Source organism: Bidens hawaiensis, unplaced genomic scaffold (assembly GCF_021521415.1).
Source record: "Bidens hawaiensis isolate Kalapana, Puna unplaced genomic scaffold, B.hawaiensis_p1.1 tig00004242_1, whole genome shotgun sequence".
Taxonomy (NCBI): domain Eukaryota; kingdom Viridiplantae; phylum Streptophyta; class Magnoliopsida; order Asterales; family Asteraceae; genus Bidens; species Bidens hawaiensis.
Window position 1 is genome coordinate 361863 of NW_027491253.1, and position 24476 is coordinate 386338.

General features: G+C 36.7%; 2 protein-coding genes across 2 annotated transcripts; one reads left to right on the forward strand and one right to left on the reverse strand.

The window, feature by feature from the left end:
• Nucleotides 1-9852: 9852 nt before the first annotated feature.
• Nucleotides 9853-13602, forward strand: LOC143625780 (oligopeptide transporter 3-like). Its single transcript, XM_077096026.1, has 6 exons — nt 9853-10329; nt 10407-10504; nt 11061-11630; nt 11741-11996; nt 12659-12841; nt 12925-13602. The coding sequence occupies exons 1-6, from the start codon at nt 9853-9855 to the stop codon at nt 13537-13539; spliced, it is 2199 nt and encodes a 732-aa protein (XP_076952141.1). The 3' UTR covers nt 13540-13602.
• A 2687-nt stretch (nt 13603-16289) lies between these two features.
• On the reverse strand, nt 16290-17900 carry LOC143625781 (pentatricopeptide repeat-containing protein At5g66520-like). The gene has a single exon (XM_077096027.1). It carries the CDS (start codon nt 17842-17844, stop codon nt 16414-16416), a length of 1431 nt encoding a protein of 476 aa, XP_076952142.1. The 5' UTR covers nt 17845-17900; the 3' UTR covers nt 16290-16413.
• Between the last annotated feature and the right edge of the window lie 6576 nt (nt 17901-24476).

Below are 24476 nucleotides of genomic sequence, written 5' to 3' on the forward strand. Positions count from 1 at the left end.
TTTATGTAAAACCAACAGATCTAATAGGATTTATAGATCTATGAATATGAAGTGTGACTGTTGCTCAAACGAACCCAGATCTGAAAAAATCATAACTAGATTTGGTATATTTCACTTAGAAAAAACACAGATCTAAGGGTTTTCCCCAAAAGTTCGGTGGTATTTCTTCATGTGTATTTCCAGATCTGGAAGTATTTTTTAGATCTACGGATTTTTGGATTTCCATAGAACATATCTGAAAGAAGAAACCGTAGACCCGAGATATTGATGAACAGATCGGAGGGCCGAGACGAGAAGCGAAGCGTGGTTCATTGCCGTCCCACGGATGGCGCCAATGTCGAAGCACGAGATGAATCTGACCTGATCCATGACGATGTTTCCACGGATTTCGAGATGAACGAACCACGTCTTGATCCTCTTCTCCGGCTGGTTTGGATCTGCAATGACTTTTTGGGGGTGTGGAGGTGACCGCTAAGAAATCTCCAGGATCTCTTGTTCACAGACACAAAAATATGGTGGTGGCTCTTATTGAGAATGACCAACCCCTAATAAGGAGGTGGAGACCTCCTTATATAGGGAGCCTCATGGCCACCATCATGGTACCCTAATGGGCCTAGCCCAGTTAGGGTTACCTCCACAAAACCCCCTTAGCCCAATAACATTGTATTAGTCCATATAATAAAATAAGCCAAAACATAATAAATTTAGGGTCGTAAAACCGGGTTTAGTACCATACCCCTACACGGTCGGTATCAGATCGGTTTGTTATGGTAATTCTTGTTGAAATTAATTATTATCAAGTAATTTTTGAATTATAGTTAATTATAATTATTACTAGTTTTAGAGCCCGTGTCACACACGGGATAATTCAAATCATAAAATTATAAGTAAAACAAATAATTACATAGTATATATGAAAAAAAATGTATTACATCTATACTTATATCTATACAATATGTACATAAATTGATTTTATTTATATCACAAAATGATTTTTTTAAATGAACTTAGTAAAAAAATGTCATGCAAAAACGTACCCGAGAATGCTTCTTTCTATTGAAAAATTCATTCTCGGTGTCATATATGTATAATTGAAAGAATTTTGGTTATGAACCAATTTCGGAAATAATAATTCTCATACGATAGTAGTTCTAACCACTCGGTTTAAATACAAAAGGAGCGTTACCTTTATTGATATATTTATCAATTTACCACACATTAAAGGAAAGTAGAACATTAAATTGTAACAATGAACGCTCTTCAAGAACTGTGTTTTTCTGAGCTACACCATAAAAAAAAATTTGATAAGTTTAAGATAGCTTCTTGACTTTGTCATAATGACAACATAAAAAATAACATGTTAACCTATTTAATTTTGTGAATATTTTATTTCATTTGAGCATGGTTTTGTATGACATGCTTCCCATACAACGTTCTGATCACAATTAAAGAAAAAATTAATGTTGACATAAATATTTCATGTTTGATAAAAGTTAGAAGCATTGATAGGCATGGGGGTTGGCATTACGAAAGTGCTCGCAATTTATCTTAAATTTTAATAGTTGATGGAAAAATAGTCAGTTTGTCAAATCCCGAACCTTTTGATTATTTCAAAAAATAACCTTAAAAATAAATTTGAAACCTGAATCATGTTTAAAATTCTAACTTTCATGCTTTTGATATTTTAAAGTCAACAATTTGAACCCATAACAAATTTTAAGATAAATCTATTTTACATTCTCAAACTTATAAAAATACTCAAAAATTTCATTTTTGACCCGTAACAAATTTTGACCTAAATGTAGTTAAGTGTACCAAACAATCTATTTACCAACTTTTGACCCATAAAATCAAATTTAAGTTCCACAAAAAACCCGAAACAATTTTCATTTGAAAAACATGATTTGTTGTTGATTTTTGGAATTCATCAAGTACTTTGAAATATATAGTAAAATAATATGTTAATATTTATATTTACAAAAATATATAGATATTATATAAATATAGTGTAAAATGAAAGTAAATAATTATTGATTTATTACATATATTAGGGTATATTAGTTTTGAAGGGAAAAAATTATAAGAATTAACCAAAACATGACAAGTGTCTACATTTATTTTATTTTATTAGAATAGGTAGATTGTTATTATTATTATTAAATAATTATTCAAGTTTGGGATGGATTTAACCAAATTGTTAAACTAAGAGACTGAAATTATCAAATGAACAAAGTTGTAAAGAAAAAAAACAAAACCAACCAAGGAAGGAGTCGAACGCAACAACTTAGTTCATTTGTTATTTATTCGGACTGTAATATTAACAAGTATTATAATGTGTCAATACTCTTATTAAATATATTAACTATAACTCATTTTTTTTTTGTATTTTATAGATTTAAAGAGGAAGACGAGTTAAATGTAGAGGTCAGTTAAATATAAACTAAACTAGTTTGAGACCCGTGTATTACACGGTTAACTGATGAAAATTTTAAACTTTAACCATTAAGTGAAATACAATCAACAAAAATAATCATATAATGTTGATAAAATTACAATTTACATTAACATAACAGAAATTACATAACTAAGATTAGACAAATATGATGCAAATAAGTAAAGCCTTCCTTGTATACTACATTCGTGATTGTATTGGTCGGTATACACTGTTTATCAAAAATCAAAATCTTTAGTCCATATCTGCTTGTAACTCTTGATAAGATAACAAATAGGCCTGCTTATAACTCTTATGTGTAATACACGGAGATTGATGAAAATTTTAATCTTTAAACATTAAGCAAAATACAACAAACAACACGATTATCATATATTATTAATACAATTACAATATACATTAAATTTAAAGGAATTACAAAACAAACATTACACAAATATTTTATAAATAACTAAATCCTTGTAAACTGCATTTGTGGTTTTATTGATCAATATACCTTGTTTATCAAGAATCAAAATCTTTAATATCATATCTCTTGATCAATTAATATAATGTCCTTTGAGATGTTCTGATCAAGTTATCCCAAACATGATTAACCCAAAACCGGATTACACGAACATCGATGATAGAGTCGTCCTTAGAACTTGGAAGTTGATTGAGCATGATAAATTTGTTATCACCAACCAAACTGTATAAGAATGACTTCAACTTTTTTTAATATATTTAGAATTAATATCATATAATCAAGCAACATATAAAATAGTTGAAAATTAGATAAGGAATTTTCATGCCAAAAATATGAAACGGACATACTAACCTACTTGTCATTGTTCAGAATATATTGATTACTCTGAGTTAGCAGAGTACCATAAAATTTGGTGATCTTATATCTAATACTTGAAATATTAGATAAGGTATGTTCACAATTTGAATACTAATATTAGTGAGTATTTTAGAAAGTTATTACAATATTTAATTAATTTGACTCCATCTTTATAATTATTTAAACTAAGAAACCATGATTATAGCTTTCCCAATAAATTTTATTTTTTTTAATTTTTTATTTATTTATTATTATTATTTTTAAGCGTGAGCATAGCTTTCCAAATAATAAAAGAATTTGAATTTTTAGGTGAGCAGGTAAATGATTTGGCCGGATTAATATAAAACCGTGATTTTAGTTTTCCCTTGTTAATCTCTTGTTTTTTTTTCTAAAAAATTATTTATCTAAAATAATTTCTTGATTGATAAGGAAAATTTTGAAAAATTTACTGATTTATATTTAGGGTAGATTGGAAAATTTACGGATTGATAATTTACTGATTTATATTTAGGGAAGACTGAAAATTTAAAAAGTTGTCGGAATCAATCCCATAAGTATCATTTATATCATATAATAAAAATTATAATAGTACCCGTCATATTAACTATCTGTAGCCTTCAACTTTCAAAGCCTTCTGTTAGATTGATGGAGCTTCTCTTCCCGGTCCCTTTAAACATAAAAAATATTACCATTAGCAATTATTGACCATAAAAAGTTAATATCGATAACAAAATAATATGGAGATATAAACAAAGTTAAAGGAAGCATGATATAAGCCTTTTGTTTTTGGTCCTTTTTGCCTAATATTGCTGGAAAAGAAATGAAGAACAAAACGAAATGAAAAAAGATTAAAAAAATAATAAACAAAACCATAAGTAAAAGTTCAATCAAGATAATTACCTCCAAAGCATACACTGTCAGGAACAAATGTACGATCCTCTTACCACATAAACGTTAAACAGAAATATGTTTTACAAATTTGAAGGGTTTCCTTGGGTGTTCTTCTAAATCGACAGCCATAAAGTGATAAAATATAAGGTTAAGATTCTGTTAAAAACAAAACAACATAGAAATATATATCCGAATAATACTATTTTGGGTCGGGTTATTACCCATACGGGATTCAAATATAAAAAAGTGAGGAGGGCTAAGAGTGTGACAAGTGGCAGAAATTAGTATTCATAAACGTTAAACAGAAATATGTTTTACAAATTTGAAGGGTTTCCTTGGGTGTTCTTCTAAATCGACAGCCATAAAGTGATAAAATATAAGGTTAAGATCATGTTAAAAACAAAACAATATAGAAATATAAATCCGAATAATACTATTTTAGGTCGGGTAATTACTCATACGGGATTCAAATAACAAAATGGGTTTAAAAAGTGAGGGCTAAGAGTGTGACAAGTGACAGAAATTAGTATTCATTTATTAGAGGGGAAGGGGCACATGTAAGGGTAAGATTTACGGGTTCCAAGCCACAAAGCAAACCCACCCCTACCTATATGGGTAGATTGCCAAATTGCAATTCATGGCAAACCTTTGCCATGAAGCATATATGACAATTGGAAAAAATAAATGAGTAATTAATTGTTATTATAAAAAACAAAAACACAAAAAGTTCTAGGATACTTGTGGGTAGGTGCCGCCAGTGAATTTGTGGTTTGTGGGTACAAAGGATAAAAATGAGATGGCAATACGGGATTGACCGGTTCATGGCTAATACCCATGAGTGCCCCTTCCCCTCTTAAAATAGATAGATGAGAAAAGAAATTATCGTTTGATCCATTAATTGTGATAGTTCCTACTTGAACTAGCCTGTTACATATGATGAAAGGATTTGGGCTTTGGAACACATTAACAAAGCAGACTACTTGGCCCATAATATTTGGATATGGATCTTAGGGATGGAAAAAAAAGCCCAAGCCCTGGTGGGTGTCACAGCGCCAACCTATATACCCCGGGAGGGGAGCCGTGAACATTGAGTGGTGGTATCGATATTTATTAAAATAATTTGCAGCGGGATATTTCATCAGAACCGTAGTTAGGAAAATTAATCAGAGTTATAAAAACACCATAATTCTTATTTCATAAACTGGGATAAAAACCCATTTTTATACAAATATAAGTTTTATAGGGATAAACCCTAATTTACAAAACACGTTTCTTTATTCTGGTGACAAGCCAATTATTTAAGCTGGAAGCCCGCATGCATCATTCCTTTGTCTCTAACAGGTCACCTGAAACATGTTTAAAAATATTTGATTAGCAGGAAATACTGGTGAGTACACTCATTTATAAATAACACATTTTACAGTTACAGCATTAAGATGTTTTTACATCTGCCTGCTTACAAATTACCGAAAGGTACTTGTCACTCGACCGTATCTGTGACTGTGGTCATATTACTTATTGGCTAACACTTGTCCAATAAGTAACGTGTAATAGCCCAGTAGGCAAGCCTTGTATACAAAACCCCACAATACCAGTAGTAACCATCCCGTAAGTCTACAGAGACTTAATCACTATAATGTATTTAAAATCGTTTGAAAATATTTGGACTATCTGTCATGAGTTTAATGGATTTAGAGAAGCATCATGACAGCATTGAAAAATAAGTTGTCTCATGCAAATGTGAGTTGTGCAAAAACTCGAATGTCTCACCTTGCAAGTTTATATTTAACAAGCCTTCTGATGTTAAGCACCTAGATTAAGCACAATGTAGTATATCTATATTAGTATAAACCCATAATTATAACGATAATCACGAGACATGAAACTTTACACGATTGCACAATGTTATACCTTGGTTAGGTAGAGCTTTTGGATTCGTGTTATAAAAGTTCCTTTCGATCGGAGAGGTACCGTTACAATTACTCGGGTATAATACCAGTTTTTAAGAAGAGAGAAAATTTTGAACAAGTTGTGAAGTCCAGATTTCTGCCATATTTATACTTGAATTTGAGCATCTTCGCGTATCGCGAAGTTGCAGTAGGGTTGTCGAGTCAGCCCTAGCTATGCCACGTGGCGCGACACGTGTCAGGTGACGTGTCAATGCCGCGTAACTTTTACGTCACATCTTCGCGTATCGCGAAGAAGCTTAAGCATACTTGGTGGCCCTTAAGCGGCTCGCAGCGATGCGAGCGTGCGAAGTGAGCCATCAAAGCGCCACATTGCGCCCATCGCACTTCGCCCGTGCCCGAGCCAGTGCGCGTCGGGTGCTTCGCACCCTCCGCTAGGACTACTGGGTGTGATTTGACACATAAGAATATTATCATGTGAACTCTCTTCCTTATAAAGAGCTTACAAGTTTTGTAATCTAGCGATGTGGGACAAGAGTTAGAAATCCTATTTATACCATGGTGAAAGCCTTCCATTTTCTTTCTCCATCAATGTGGGATGGAATTTTCCTTTATATTTTCCATTCTTCCTTTTACTTCTTCTCTTTTCTTTCTCATTTCTTCATTTCTTTCTTTGATTATTTTATTCTTTATTATGGTTTGTTATAGTGGGTATACCCAAAACCCGCCGAAACCCGATGGGTATGGGCCTGGTATGGGATTAGGATTTAAAAATTTTCGCGGGTACGGGCTGGATATGGGATTAGATGATACCCGGCCCGATAACCAGAAAACGCATGGATATGGATAGCCCGAGCCCAGCGGATATACCCGAAACCCGAAACAAATGGGACGGGAATACCCGAAACCCGATGGGTATGGGATTAGGATTTAAAAATTTTCGCGGGTGTGGGATTATATATAGAGGTGCACAAAAATCCCGAACCCGAAACCGGACCAGAAAAAAAAACCTGGAACTGGTTTTTTTTAAACCCGGGTTTTTTATACCCGAACCCGACCCTACCCGTAGGGTACGGATAGGGTATGACTTTCAATGCTGAAACCCGAACCCGTACCTGATATAAAGCCGATAATACCCGAAACCCGATTCTAGTTATACCCGAAACCCGGTTCTAGTTATACCTGAAACCCGGGTTTTTTGCATACCCGAACTGGAATTTTTTGCATACCTGATATTAGTGTTTGTGCACAATGGTTGTGTGGCTACCCATAGATCTATATCCGTTCTTCAACGGATCTTTTTTGAAGCACATATTTGATATAAATATTTTGTTTAGAGCAACGTCTTTTGATATATCAAACAACAATTTAAAACATATAAAATATATGTTTTTTTATATCATTGTTTAGTTATTTACATATGTTTGAATTTGAATGAACTTCGAAGTTTGAATGCAAAAAAATAGAGTTATAATAAAAAAAACAAAGTAGGCCCGTTAACAGAAGAATGTTGCAAAAAATTGGTTTTTTAATACCCGGAAATAGGGTATTCAAATACCCGGAAAATGGGTTTTTTCAATACCCGAAAATAGGGTATTCAAATACCCGGGTATTGAAAACCCGGTTTAATACCCGACCCAGACCCGGTAAATAGGGTATGGTTTTTCATGCCAATACCTAGACCCGAACCCGACCCGGTTATTACTAATACCCGATTTTCCAATACCCGATCATACCCGTACCCGATTCCATACGCGAACCCGGTTTTTTTAATACCCGATTTGTGCACGTCTAATTATATATACATGGCCCGATTACCTAAAAACACATACCCTTTTACCCGAACCATATATCAGAATCATATACCCGAAAAATTCTTTTTATTTCGTAGGTTGTGAAAGATACACACACACATTTATATAATTATATTGTGATTATTTATTTATTATCACACTTATATAAAAAATGTACTTGAAAGTCCCAATGGGTAATTACTCGACAAATACCCAACAGGTAATGGGCCGGGTATGGGACATAATTTTACAAACGAGTTGGGCATGGGATTACCAATAGAATGAATTAAAACATGTTTGGTTGTCATTTGATAACAGAATGAGTTATTACTTAATGAACGAAACTCCTTTAAATTATTGAATTTTTAATCCTTTAAGAAGGGAATTTTTTTCATTCCTTCACATAATGGAAATGACTCATGACTCAATAATAATAGTACACCAACAACAACAACAATAATAATAATAATAATAATAATAATAATAAGTGTTATTATTATATTATAGTTATTGTTATATTGTCGATGTTATTATTAATATCATTATTGATTTGTATATTATAATATAACTATTATTATATTAGAATTATTATTATATATTTAAATTTGATGAATTAACAATTTATAACACGCATGCGTGATTCAACGTTTTCATGATTATTTTTATTCGATTAAATAATCTGGTCGTGACACTTGTTATTATGAATATTCATATATTAATTATTATTACTATCATTTTCTACTATTACTAATATTACTAATAATAATAATAAATATTATCAGTTTATTATTATTAGTAAATAATAGTATTATTATTATTAACAATAATAATATTTACTAATAATAGCAATAATAAATTAAAGAATCATTTTATTTATACATGATAACCAAACATGACAATAAAATATAATGATATATTTTATTCCTTTATCTATTCCATTACCACGTCCATTCAATTTCCTTATTCATTTCATTGTCCCATAACAACTAGACCCTTAGCGTTTATGAATAATTATTATTGAATATTTATTTGTTTAAAATTTAATTTATTTCCGATAGAGTACACGCTGTCACCAAGATTTCAAGCAGCTAATCTATTTGAATCAATTAATGAGACATTTATTATTTTCTAGATACATCTTAATATGAAAAAAATATGTTAGTAATAATATATGCATAGAATTAACTCTTTTTAGCTCATGAAAATTGCGTGATTTAAGTTGGCAGCTCACATGAGCGACACTAGCTTCACACGTGCATAATCTACGTGTCAGTGGACCTGACAATAGAATCACACGTGGACTGAAAGTCATTGGGCCCATGTTGACACGTAGGAAATCTTTATAAAAATGTTTGGTACGAGAGTGTGCAGACTTGTGATTTTCACAAACCTTTGAAAAGTAACTACACATTCCCATTTTCTCCCCACTTTAATATTTTTTCATTTATTAAATTCCTCACCTGTTGACCTTTGCAATAACAACTAATTTTATATAATTTTACTCCTTTCTTTCTCCATTAAACCTTTTTAAATAAATAAAAAATAATATAAAAACACCAAAACTTCGAATATTAATCATACAAAACCAAACTATATATGACTAAAGCATAACTTTATTTAAAAAAATCAAAAAATTGACCATTTTAACCAGCAAACACAGTCTATTAACTCGTAATTACAATTTACACATAGCTTTTGAATCGTACAAATAAAATATTCGATTTTGCCAGCTCTGATCAAGCTGATTTTCAGTTCATTAATACAAAATTCTTAATACCAAATTAGCTAAGGGGAAGTTATATTTTTTATATAAATGTAATTATGTCTAAAAAAATATCAAGAAAGTGGAATATTAATTTAATTAATTCCATCATTTAAAAATTAAAAGCTTTCTTTTTGTCCCTCTTATATAAACACTAGTCCATAACATAGTATTCAACAAAGTGAGTGTCAGCATACAATAATATAATAATATTATTATTATTAATGGCCACTAAGAACGACACCGGCGAGAAACAACCCACCACCGAGTGCACGGTGGAGGAGGTGGCATTGGTCGTGCCGGAAACCGACGACCCGTCACTACCGGTGTTGACATTCCGAGCATGGACACTGGGATTGGGCTCATGCATATTATTAATATTCCTCAACACTTTCTTCACATACCGCACCCAGCCGTTAACCATATCGGCTATTCTCATGCAAATTACTGTTTTGCCCATCGGAAAGTTTATGGCGGCCACGTTGCCAACGAAGGAGTATAAGTTGCTGGGTCTGAGCTTTAGTTTGAACCCGGGTCCGTTTACTATGAAAGAGCACGTGATTATCACAGTGTTTGCTAATTGTGGCGTGTCATACGGTGGGGGTGACGCCTACTCGATCGGAGCCATTGTGGTTATGAAAAGTTTTTATAGACAGAGTTTGAGTTTTCTTTGTGCGTTGATTATTGTGTTGACTACTCAGGTTAGTGTTTAAATTGAATTGGGGGGTGTTTGGGAATGAGGATTAATATTAATATTGTGTTTGTTTGTGTATGGTAGATATTGGGGTATGGATGGGCCGGGATGCTGAGGAGGTACTTGGTTGATCCGGTGGAGATGTGGTGGCCTTCAAACCTTGCTCAAGTTTCTCTCTTTAGGTTTTTCTGCATGGCCTCCCTCTTTTCAGTTTAGGGTCGGGTTGGTGGGTCGAGCCCAGACATGACACGAACCGAAAATCACGTCACTCTCATACACGACGATGTGTTCATGGGTTGATACGGATTAAACCCGTTTAGCCCGAAGAAATTTATTTGATTTTTTGTTTGCATGTTGATACTTTAAAATTACGTATGATGATGTATTCACGGTTGACACAAACACAAACTGTTTAGAAAAACGTGTTAGTGGGTTAAACTTAAACCTAAACAATCCAAACATGTTTAAACAAAACCCAAACCCATGAATTTCGTGTTAGATTTGTATCATGTGAGAAAGTCACTCTCGTGTTCTTTATATATTTATTTATTTTACTTATTTCATGTGTCATTATATTCATTTTCATCATCAAATCAAGGGAATTTTAAACTCATCAAAAAGTTATAAAGCAAGGTTTTATAATTTGTATATGTCACTTAATTTTTTAAATTCTAAGATGGTTGTTATCTTAGTGGGTGTAATATTCAAACTAACATGGCTAACTTATTTTGATTTCAGAGCATTACATGAAAAGGAAACAAAAGCACAAGGCATGACAAGAATGCGGTTCTTCATGATTTTTCTAGTTCTAAGTTTTGCATACTATGCACTTTCAGGCTATCTTTTTCCAATCTTGACTTTCTTCTCATGGGTCTGCTGGGCTTGGCCCAACAGCATAACTGCACAACAAATCGGGTCGGGCTACCAAGGTCTAGGCGTGGGTGCATTCACTCTCGATTGGGCCGGGATTTCAGCCTACCACGGTAGCCCATTAGTCACACCTTGGACTACTATTTTCAATGTTGGAGTAGGCTTTATCATGTTCATTTACATAATTGTCCCCCTTTGTTACTGGAAATACAACACCTTCGACGCCCAAAAATTCCCGATTTTCTCAAAAAAACTGTTCACCCACACCGGCCACGTGTATGACACCACCCGAATCTTGACCCCACAATTTGACTTGAATGAAGCCGCTTATGAAAGTTACAGCAAACTCTATTTGAGTCCTATATTTGCACTTTCCATTGGATCAGGGTTCGCAAGGTTCACCGCAACCCTGACCCATGTCGCCTTATTTCATGGCGGGTAATTATTCTACTTTTTTTTGCCACTAAAGTTTATTTGCTTAAAAGTACTGATTACAAAATTTACTGAAAAATAATATCTTATTTTCTTTACTGGATTTTATCATGTAGGGATATATGGAAGCAAAGCAAGTCTGCGGTGAAGAACATGAAAACCGACATTCATGCCAAACTTATGAAGAGTTATGAACAAGTGCCACAATGGTGGTATCTCGTGTTATTGATCGGGAGCACCGTGTTGTCTTTGATTATGTGTTTTGTATATAAGGAATATGTGCAACTTCCCTGGTGGGGTTTTCTCTTTGCTTTTGCACTCGCGTTTATTGTTACGCTCCCCATCGGTGTCATTCAAGCTACTACCAATCAGGTTCCATTAAACGTTTAAATAAGTAACGCATTAAACTTTTTTTTTTAACAGCAAGTCTTATATATAAAAAAACATAAAAAAGAGTACAGCAGTAACGCGTTAAACCTTCAATTTTTTTTACAAGGGTGGAGGGTTTATATAGAAATTTGAAGGTTTAAAAATAATGGGTTGTTATATCCAACATGTTTAATTATAATCTGGTTGGATTTCAGTTGACCTGTTTAAATAAGCAAACTTAGTCAGTTTGACGGGTCAGGCTGGTTTGACCAACTGTTAGCCAGGTCGGTTTGACCTATTCAGTTAGACGAGCCAGATGGGTTTGACTTACTTAGTTAGACTGGCCAGGTCGATTTGACCAGTGTGATTAAACGGGTTGTGTTGGCCTGTTTGACCCATTTAGTTAAACAAGTCATCAATCCACAAACATGGTTATATATACCCTCCAACTCTTTTTAGCATGTTTCCTAACACAATTTAAAATATTTTGGTTGTCATATCCAACTTGTTTAACAAAACGGGTCGGGCTTGGGTTGACATTATAAATTAAACGGATCAGGTCGGTTTGACCTATTCAGTTAGACGGGTCATGCCGGTTTGACCTATTTAGTTAGACAAATCGGGTCGTGTTGCCCACCATTTAAGTTTTTAACTTTCGAATGCAGCAACCTGGATACGACATCATAGCCCAGTTCATATTCGGTTACGTTTTACCCGGAAAGCCTATTGCTAGCTTGCTTTTCAAGATCTATGGGCGAATCAGCACTGTTCATGCTCTTGATTTTTTATCCGACCTGAAACTCGGGCACTACATGAAGATCCCACCTCGGTGCATGTTCACAGCACAGGTTTGTTTGTTTTGTTAATGTTAACCATTTATAACGAATTCATTTTGGTTAATACACTAATGTACATGCATATACATTGTCAGCTTGTTGGAACTCTAGTTGCTGGGACGGTTAACCTTGCGGTTTCATGGTGGATGTTAGAGAATATTGAAAACATGTGTGATGTCGACGGGCTTCATCCCGAGAGCCCGTGGACATGCCCCAAATACAAGGTAACATTTGATGCTTCGGTTATATGGGGACTCATCGGCCCACATAGACTCTTTGGCCCAGGCGGTTTGTACCGAAACCTTGTATGGTTGTTTCTAATCGGTGCAATTTTACCGGTTCCAGTATGGATACTGAGCAAGATGTTCCCAGAAAAGAAATGGATCCCATTGATTAACATACCCGTTATAACGTACGGTTTTGCTGGAATGCCGCCCGCAACACCGACCAATATTGCCAGCTGGCTTGTCACCGGGATGATATTTAACTACTTTGTGTTCAAGTACAGGAAACACTGGTGGCAGAAGTATAATTATGTCTTGTCGGCTGCACTTGATGCAGGGACCGCGTTTATGGGGGTGCTGCTGTTTTTAGCCCTGCAAAACGAGGGTGTCGACTTGAAGTGGTGGGGGGCGAAACCCGATCACTGTCCTTTGGCTAAATGCCCCACGGCCCCCGGGATTAATGTCACGGGCTGCCCCATTTTCTAGACTCGGTATCGAGTATACTACAAGTAGTAAAAAAGTAAGACAGAATTTGTTTAATTTGAGTTTATTTGTAACACCCCAACCCGGGACAGGCTAACGTGTTACTATTACAGATATCAAATCAACGCCACAATCCAAAATACAACAAAAATTAATGCAACCTACGTCATATTATTAAACAAAATGAATTAACTTTTAGAAGCTTGAACTTCATTATTATCTCTCATCACTAAATTCCCCGAATCCCGGATTACTTGAAAACAAAATAAGAAAAAAACAAAACAAGAAAACACGGCTGAGCCAAAAATTGCCCAGTAACGGAAAGAACAATAGTATAGGTAAGGACAGACGTAAGAGAATAAATATACGAACTTCAATTCAAACTCGAAACCAACCCTTTTTACCGAAACATATACTTAATAAAATTCGGATGTATGATCCGACACTTGGCCAGAACATGGTCAAACGCATGCGAAAATATATCAGAACTATAACAAAAACACCCAGAGCCAGAAACATATAACTTGTAACATATAATGTGTGACGTGTAACATATAACGTGTAACATTTAACTGAACTATAATTAAATGCGAAACATAATCCGATACACGATCGGGACGTAATCTGAATATACTCAAATTTAATCAAATGCATATACACATATCAAAACGGACCAGAAATATAGCGAAACAAAATATAATTACTAAAATACACGACGATGATGTTAAAATAAATAGGTCGTGTAATACGGAAGCACCCAGAGCCTAAACAGAGGGGTACACAGCTAGCTAGTCCATGCACCAAAGAGACGGTGTGGGTGGCGTGCACACATTGTTCCATCTCAAACAGAAGTCAGGAGTCAGGAGTCGGAGCTAAGATCGATCTATACGCCTCTAAGTGGCCAAGGTACTACATGAGTACTTTCAGAGACGCCGTGAACTTTGATTACGCACTGTCACGATAAGTGCCATGTCAGGAGTCAGGAGTCAGGAGTCGGAGCTAAGATCGATCTATACGCCTCTAAGTGGCCAAGGTACTACATGAGTACTTTCAGAGACGCCGTGAACTTTGATTACGCACTGTCACGATAAGTGCCATGTCGTTGACGCCCCAACGACAAGTCAGAAATGCTCGGGTAACAGAGTACTGAACTAAAGTCGTATAACTAAAATATATTATATAAAATAACTGAACTCAAAATATAACCGACGCGTAACGAAAATCCGTACTACAAAGTAACGGAATAGAGTCAATACTAAAAGTGAACAAAAACAGAAACCGTACTACAAAGTAACAAAATAAAATTTATACTATGAGTGACAGAAACCAGAATCCGTACAACAAAGTAACAGACTATAATTAATACTAAGAGTAACAAAAACATAAACCGTACTATGAAGTAACAAGAAACAGAATCCGTACCACTACGAGAACGGTGAAAACAATATAAAGCTAAAAGAAGAAAAACACGGAATCCGAACTACGAAGGAACAAAATATAATACTATGAGTAACAAAAACAGAAACCGTACCTTATTCAATGAGCAAAAACACACTAAATATTAACACCCCTTATCTCTTGCGTGAACCTACAGTATCATTGTATTAATATTAAATCAATTATCCTTAGAGTTCGTTTCGTTTATGTAGTCATGCACTATTTATTTAGTTATTCAATTGGTGATGTTCATTGTATTGTATATAGATATTTTAATAATATATCTTTCATCAGTTTACTAAGTTACAAAGTTTAGCTATGAGACTGATAGCTTTAAAACTCCATTTATGCATTCATACTACAAGCTTTTTAACATTTATTGGTATTTATAAAACTGCATATATAAATATATGAACTCCATATAGATTACTATATTTATTTAATATTTAGTTACCATTTGAATATGGAAGCTTCTGTAGAAACGAATATATATAGAACAATAACTTCAACTAACTAAAACTTCCTTTTTTAATTGTTCTATTTCATTCCAAAAACAAAACGCCCACATCACGGTTCGTGTTTAACCCAACAAATATACAATTTATTAATGTTGTTTCATTAATCAGTTGTTCAAATTGGTGGAAACAAAACATGGAGTATGACTCAATATGGGTTACCTTCGATGGAGGTAGAAGCGTGGACGCGGCGATGGTTCGTTCCGGTGGCAATGACTACGGCACTCGTGATTCCGGTGTAGGTGGCGTAACTTGAAAGAGCAGGTTCGCGGTTCGGTGATTCCTTGCAGCCACTGGCGCGTCCAAGGCTGTGGCGGTTGTCTCCGAAAGCGATCGTTAGCGGTCGATGTGGTTTCTGTCAGAAAGTTTCCGGCAAAAGTGACGCTTTTCCTGACGATTTGTAGGGCGGCGGTGGTGTGTATGGCAGAGAGATAGAATAAGATTTTTGGGTTTGATGAATGGATTATATATTATATATAACGAATCGTACTCAATAAGTTAATTCAAAATTTAAATTTATTTTGTGATAATGAGGTTTTAGATATTGTTATTGATTGAGAAATTAAAATTCTTGTCATTCTTATAAATCCGTTTATTTCAATCTTATTTCTTGTTTTAATTTATTTATTTAATTAGATTATCATATCAGTTTATTTATTTTTTTTTTAGCCATGCAACTATTATTATTATTATTATATAGTTTAAACAACATTTATATTAAAGTTATGGTTATTCGTTTGTTATCTAATACAAAAGTTTGGGTTATTATATTATTTGTGTTTTGATTTCCTGATGAATGCATATTATTATGTTTGAATAATTGAATCTTATTATTTTACAAACAATCAACATGAATGATTACATCACCAAAAATCTTTGCAAGAACATACACCATTTTTGAAGCAATGAAACCGGTTCCTATCTCTTACACTATCTCTCTATCAACAATCTCTGAAATCATCTTCAAAGCAACATGACAATCTTCACAAACACGAAGATTCTTAACGATCCTGATCGGTGTCCCATTCCGAGTATTAATCAAACCGAACACAACCGCCAACTTCTCACTATGTCTTAACACAAACTTAACCTTTTCATTCTCTTCAATATCAAGAACAATAACAGAAGTATTAGGCACATAACCTCTGACCCTCATTTGTTCTAACAACTTTTCCCACCTTTCTTTTATCGCTTCGGTTTGCGGGTGCGACTCGTCTCCTGCCACAAACTCGTGGACCACGCCGTGTATGGAAATCGAACTCGACCCAGGTGTCTTCTTCACCCCTTTCTCTCTCATCAACTTTCTCACTCTAGAAACATCTTCCCATCTTTTAGCTTCTGCGTAAATGTTTGATAACACGATATAATATCCATTGTTAAGCGGGTCCAATTCAAGAAGGTGTTTAATTGCTTCTTCTGCTAATTCCACATTCTTATAAACCCGACACCCGCCAAGAAGCGCGCCCCACACGACGCCATTTGGTTTAATATGCATCGTATTTATAAACTCACGGGCTTCGTTTAGTAGTCCGGCCCGACTTAAAAGATCAACCATACAACCGTAATGCTCGATTTGTGAAACTATATTGTAATCTTTACTCATGCTAATGAAATATTTGTGACCCTCCTGTACCATACCCATGTGGCTACACGCGTGTAAGAGCCCAATAAACGTTACTGCGTTCGGTCTAATTTGTGAATCAATCATTTTGGAATATAATGTCAAGGCTTCTTCGCCTTTTCCATTAACGGCTAACCCTTGGATCATAACTGACCATGATACAACCGTTCGATGCTCCATGTTTTCGAAAACATTACACGCGGATTCCACACACCCACATTTGATGTGCATGTCCAACAACGTGTTACATACGCGAACGTTTTGTTTAAACCCACTTCGGTCTGAAAAATCATGAATCCTTTTCCCTAAATCAAGCGCACAAAGATCCGCACACGCTGCAAGAACCGCCACCACAGTTACCTCATTCGGACACACGCTCTCCTCCTCCATTTCATTAAAAATATCAATCGCCTCTTTCGGTTTTCCATTCTGAACAAAGCCCATGATCATAGCCGTCCACGACCTCACGCTTCGTTCCGGCATCGTGGTAAACAACCCGTACAATTCATCCACATTCCCCCTTTTGATCAAATCCTTAATCATTATGTTCCACGTGACAACGTCTCGGTCAGGCATTTTATCAAACAGTTGGCGTGCATTGTCAAACTCACCGGATACAACGTACAAATGCACCAACCCGATTTGCAAAAACAAATTGGATTGAAACCCAAGTTTCTCAACCAACCCATGAATCATCCTCCCACCTAAACAAAGCTTTGTGCACGCTTTAATCATAAAAGTAATGGTAAACTCGTCTAAACAAACATTATCTTCGTGCAGACGAGTAAATAAACGAACAGCTTCATAAGGCGAATCACTGTGGGCGAATTGTTTTAAACATGAATTCCATATAACGGTTTCGTGGGTGTGGGATAGTTTAATGATTGCTCTAGCGTAGTGGAAGCTTGGAGTGAGTGCGCAAACGGATGCGACTTGTGGGAGTCTGAGGACAGAGATGAGTGTGCTGGTTTTGATGATTTGGGCGTGAATTTGTTTCAGCTCGAATGGTGATTTGAATGTGTACACAAGGTGGGTTTCGGGTACGGGTACGGGTACGGGTACGGGTAATGAAGTTGTGGAAAGTGCGTATTGAGGCATTTGACAAAGTGAGTTGTTTTGAGTACGATGAAATTGTTAGAAGTGCAAGTGTCATAGACCACCAATTACTAATCCTACTATATCTATTACTAAGGAGGAGCAAAGGATAAACATGGTAATTTCATAATTAGAAGTCAAAGGGCAGAAACGACATTTCACAATTGGACAGAAAAAGTAATTTGTCGTTACATCATTTCGTTCTTCAAGCGTATCATACAAGTTCATGAAGCTTCATGCATTATAAAATTACACTTCCGACCTTTAGGATGCAAAAGGTTTTTAACTACATTAACAAGATATAATAATGCACAATAATTAATTACATAGCATTAAGTTCATATAATACAACATCTATTGCAAGTGGTTGGGGAGCAAAACTAGAATATGTAACTACATTCTTCAAATCCTGCTTAAAGAGACCATCCGTTTCATGCAACCATATGAAACCCTTCACCTATTTCGTTGTTGAATGCTATTGATTAAAGCCATTGAAATGGTATTGAATTGCAATTAAAGCCGATCAATATAATGTCTTTTGTTTGTATTTAAATATCTCGTCTCCGATTTGCAATCTACCCTCACCCTCATGACAAATATAACATAACAGCAGTGGAGTTATTGTTGATCATCATTCGAGCAGAAATCGGCTGAGCCAAAAAAAGGGGTGTGTGTGTGTGTGTGTGTGTATGAATTGATTTTTTGAACATTTGATTATTTACAGGTTACGTTTACAAATTGCAAAATTTCTAAAGTAATATTTATTATATTATTTTGTCGGGTGAAATAAACGAGTTAGTGGAACGATAATAATAATAGCAAAATATGAAGACTTAGTAGGATAATTAGATGGGATTAGATATGGACCAAAAGGAAATATGGGCCTTCGGTCCATGGGCTTAACGGAGTATAAATACCCCCTTAAACCCCAATCCTTTCCATTCCATCCATTTATCCATCCTAATCTCTACACACTCCAAAACACACACAACCCGAACCAAGATCCAAAGGCGAGGACCCGAGCTCGTTGGTGCTAGATCGTCGTGACGAACCAAAGCAACAAGACCAGCTCGTGTTCGTAGTTCGACTCATTTACGGTACGTTTATATCGAGAACTTGTTCGTTTAGGTTTGGATTAGTATAGAAATGATAGATCTGTGTTTGTATGGTAAAAACGAATCCAACAAAGCTAGACTTACTGAAAATGGATATGATTTGATGGGTTAATCGATTGATAAAAGAACCCGTAACCTATATGCCTAAATCGCACCCTTTAAACATCGATGTTAGGTCGATTTGATGGTTGGGGTTTGTAGGCGCTGGTCAGACGATTCCGTGGATACCTAAATCGAGTTATTTGGTTAAGAAACGAAGATGATTAAGGGATTTAAGGACGAACAGTACCTGCAGCTGGACAACTTCGCCTGCAAGCTAAGTTCGCCTTATGAACTTCGCCTGCAAAGCTAAGTTCGCCTGATGACAACTTCGCTGCAAAGCTAAGTTCGCCTGGTGACAACTTCGCCTGCAAAGCTAAGTTCGCCTAATGAACTTCGCCTGCAAAGCTAAGTTCGCCTAATTGGTAACTTCGCCTAAGGCCAAGTTCGTCTAATTGATAACTTCGCCTAAGGCCAAGTTCGCCTAATTGATAACTTCGCCTACGGCCAAGTTCGCCTGACTGATAACTTCGCCTAAAGCTAAGTTCGCTTAAGGTTTAACTTCGCCTAAAGTTAAGTTCGATTAGAAAATAAATTAAAAACGATAAGTAAAAGTAAGCTAATACTAGGCCACCAGATTAAATCAGGCGAGTATTGATACGTGTAACTTATACAGTCAGTCGAGCTCAGTTAAAGAAGGGATTTACAACTACTGGAGGAAGAAGCAGAGTTCAGGTGAGTTTCTTGCCCCATTTATGTGTTATGTTTTCGGGGCTGTGTGCATACTCGATGTGTTGTTAATACATTTATCCTAAGTGATAAGTGTATGCCATATGTGATATATGTGATGGATATGAATGATTGCTTGTCGGTACGAGAACGATCTTCGGATATTGCGCGTACTGTCAGGTCAAAAATAAAGGTACGAATATTATATATCGAAGATGTATGAACATTACAAATGAATACTTGTCGGGGCGTGAACGATCTTCGGATATTGCACGTATCGACAAGAGGTATGGTTGTTAAATGAATGATGTAAAGAACGCCTAGAGTGTTCTTATGCTATAATGTAATTATTGTATATGTGAAGTATGTGTATACAGGTACACGAATGGTATGTGAGTTCTACGTTCGACATGTGACATCTGCCCCGATCCGACCCGACCCAGGTACCCGTTTCTCTGACCCAATCTCTTTCTTTTATGATGTAATATTTATACTTATATTTTACTTTTAATAATAATATATATTTTCCTTCCCGCCTCTTTCTCTCTCTTTCTTTCCGCCGTCCCGTCCCTCTCATTCTCCCTTTCCGCCTTCTTTTCCCTCTTGTCGCCGTCCCGCCCTTACGCCTTGTTTCCCTCTTTTTCTTCTAACTCTTTGCTTGTCCTTTGTTCCTTCCCGCCTAAGGTTGTCTGCGCAGCTCCACGCGCCAGACCCCTTACAAGGAATCCTGCGTGAAGACCACCTGTTTCAGCGATACGCGAGACGAACTCTTCTCGCAGCGCGCTAAGAATTGTAAATCTTCTCGCAGCGCGCTAAGAACGGTAGTTCTTCCCGCGACGCGCTAAGGATTTATAGTTCTTCTCGCAGTGCGCTAAGAATCGTAGTTCATCCCTCGACGTGCGAAGAATTATAGTTCTTCCCGCGGCGCGCTAGGAATTTTAGTTCCTCCCGCAGCGCGCTAAGAAATGTAGTTCTTCCCGCGACGCGTTAAGGTTGGTTCCGTCTGCCTTCGCGCTCGCACTCTCTTGACCTTCTGTGTCTGCCTTCGCGCTCGAGCCTTCTCGCGCTGAACCCTTTGAGTTTTCTTCTGTTTAATCTAGCCGTTTGCTTTTGTGTTGTCTTATCTTTTGAGCTGTTAACCTAATCTGCTTTATGCCTGAAAAGTTACTTTCGGCGCAGCATGCGCACCAACCCCATTGGTTGGCAGATAAAGTGACTGACATAATCTTTTGAGATCTGCTTTTGCCATGCTTGACCAGTACCTTTTTCTGACCCGCCCATGCCTTTTTACTGTTAACCTGTCAGCTTTTTCTCTTTTTCCCTGCTGCCATATCTTTTGATATCTTTTGCTTTTGGAATCTTTTGCTTTTTGAGATCTTTTTCCCCTTTTCTAGGGATTATGTCTCCTAGGGTTTCTCTATAAATAATAGTATTATTTTTCCTAACACTACGCACACAAAACACTTAATCTCTCCTGTTTTCCTTGCTCTCTCTGCCGCCTCCCTCTCTGCCTCCGTCTTCCTCCCTGTTCTGTCCTGCTTTTCCGGTAATATATATATTATATATAATAATTTACTTATGCAAACTTATAATCAAGACTTAAAACAGATCATTAAAACAATAATCTTTAATTATAGGTTAACTTGTGCTAGTTTAAAGTTGGTTCTTGCTTTATCTTACACCGCATCGTTTATCAAGTGAGTAATCTCGTACCTAATCCCTTTTTGCTTTTAATGTTTTGGGATGTTCATGTGTTCGTACAAACTTAGAGTCTTAAACTTGTTTATGAACTTTAGTCGCGCAGTATCCCATGTGTTGAGGACGTTTACTTGGCTGTTTATTTGTATGTGTGTATCATTAACCGCTTTGTTCGGCCTATTCCGCAGTTTTCATGGATCCATTAGATGAACACGGGAGACCTATCGTTTACGGTTTTCTTTGTTTACACTTGCACAGATGTTTTCTCGTTTTTGTGCTCAATTGGGAGCACGGATTGAACTATGAACTATGAGCTATGATCTATTTAGGCTTGATCACAATCTGATTGCACCCTTGTTAAACACCAGACATACACGTGTTGCGCGCAGATTTATTGTTACCTATGTATTGTATTAAACTTGATTTCTCACCAACACGCAAGTGTTTGACGTTTATTTTAACACATGTTCAGGTTTGCAGTAGCTGTTTTGGAGCTTGTGGACACATAGGAAGTTTTCTTTATTTTGGACCTAGATTAAAATGTATCAAGACAAGTTTTTGCTGTTCGAATATTATGATTTATAATATATTGATTTATGATGATTTATGTTATCTTATGTATACCTTGCGCGTGCGCGAATGAATGTATTTATTAAATATTGACACCCAATAGTGTCACGAGAAATGAAACAATATGTGGCGCCCCGATGTATAATCCGCCTTTGGTCGGGGTGTTACAGATTGGTATCAGAGCTCGTTGACTTTAGGATAGGTGGTTAGACGTAACGGCCTAGAATACCTAAGAGTCCCTTCTCGCGCATGAGAGAAATCTCATGTTTGCACGCTTATTGTTAATTACTCGTTATTTATGAATATGCTCGCGCTTGCGCAGTATATGATTTTATGATTTATTTCGCGATATTTCGACTTTTGCTGAATTTCGATTTTTATTGATTTTTCTTACATATTCGTTGTTGGGTTTGAAAATCCGAAAAGTCATGGTGATACATGAATAGTCGATTTTTATTTCCCATTTACGATTATGTTCTGAGGTTGGAAACTTGAAAAGTCATGGTGATACATGAATTGTCACTCTCCAATACTCATTTTCTTGTATATTTTATATTGAAGATTGAAAAGTCATGGTGATACATGAATCGTCAATCTCCAATACTCGTTTGCTCGTATATTTTAAATTGGGAATTCGGAAAGTCATGGTGATACATGAATTGTCGATTCTTGATTCGAATTTGTTACCTTTATTAAGTCTGCATTTAGGGTCATTTATTTTACTTTAACTTTTGACAGTAACTGACTCCGTGAAACCAAGCTTTTCGAGGTTATACTTTGCGATAAAACTAAGACATTGACTAAAATTAAAATTTTTATAGAATGCCTCCGCTATCTCGCCGCCATCTCAAGAAGAAAGAAGCCGCGCGCAAACGCTCGCAGCAACGTTCCCAGGAAATGGCCGCCGCGATAGCCCAAGCCTTGAGCCAAAACAATACCTCCAGTTATAACATTAAGTCCTTTAACGCGGGTAACCCTCCAAAGTTCACAGGTCTTGAAGGAGCCACCGTGATGCTCCAGTGGCTTGAGAAAATAGAAAACACTTTCCTCCACACCCAATGCCCCTCAGACAGACGAACCCTATATGCTTCCAGTGTCCTGGAATCTAGAGCGCTTACATGGTGGAATGGAGTAGCTCATGCGCGTGGCGCAGAAACTGCTTCTAGCATGCCCTGGGAGGAATTCAAAGAAATTCTGACGCGAGAATTCTGCCCTCCCAACGAAGTTAAGCGCCTGGAGGAAGAATTTTGGAATCTTAAGCAGTACAGTGGCGAAGCGCGCGAGTACGCGACGCGCTTCCATGAACTAAGCCTGCTTGTCCCTCACCTTGTTACCCCTTCCCGCCGAGCCATAGAGAAATTCCTTGGGGGTCTCCCCATGGAAATTCAAGATTCTGTATGGGCCAGAAACCCAGTAACCCTCTCTGACGCCATCGAGTTGGCCGCTGTGCTCAGCGACAACCATGTCAGAGCAGGAACCCTGTTCCTGCGGGGAACAGAAAAGACCAAACTCACCAAGACTGCCCCTGAACCAACAGAAACCAAACCAGAACCCTCAAACCGTAACAACCTCAAGCGCAGGCGCAAGGCCTATGCGCTTACCAACCCGCCCATTGTCCAGCAACCCACCTACCAACCTCCAGTTTACACGCCTAACCCACTGACAGCCTACCCAACACCTCCTGTAATCCACAACTATGCCTTAACCAATCCCGCACTCCCTGCCCCGCCACCTAAGAAACCTTATACAGGAAATCAACCCTTCTGCCCAACCTGTAGACTTCACCACCCACCTCAAGTCCCGTGTCGACAATGTAACCGATGTGGCCGTGTTGGTCACTCTGCCGAATACTGTAGAGTCCCTCTCGCCAATCCAATTGCGCCAACACCACCAGCCTACCCGCAGAACCCACAACCAACATACCAAAACCCACGACCCAGGTCATGCTATAACTGCGGTGATCCCAGTCATTTCCGGAACGCGTGCCCGAGACTACAAGTGCAAATCACACAAGCGAATCCGGTGAACCAGATTTCAAACCAAGTGACGCGTGGACGAGCTTTGAACATAACCGCGCACCAAGCGCAAGCGAATAATGACGTAGTTAATGGTACATTTTTG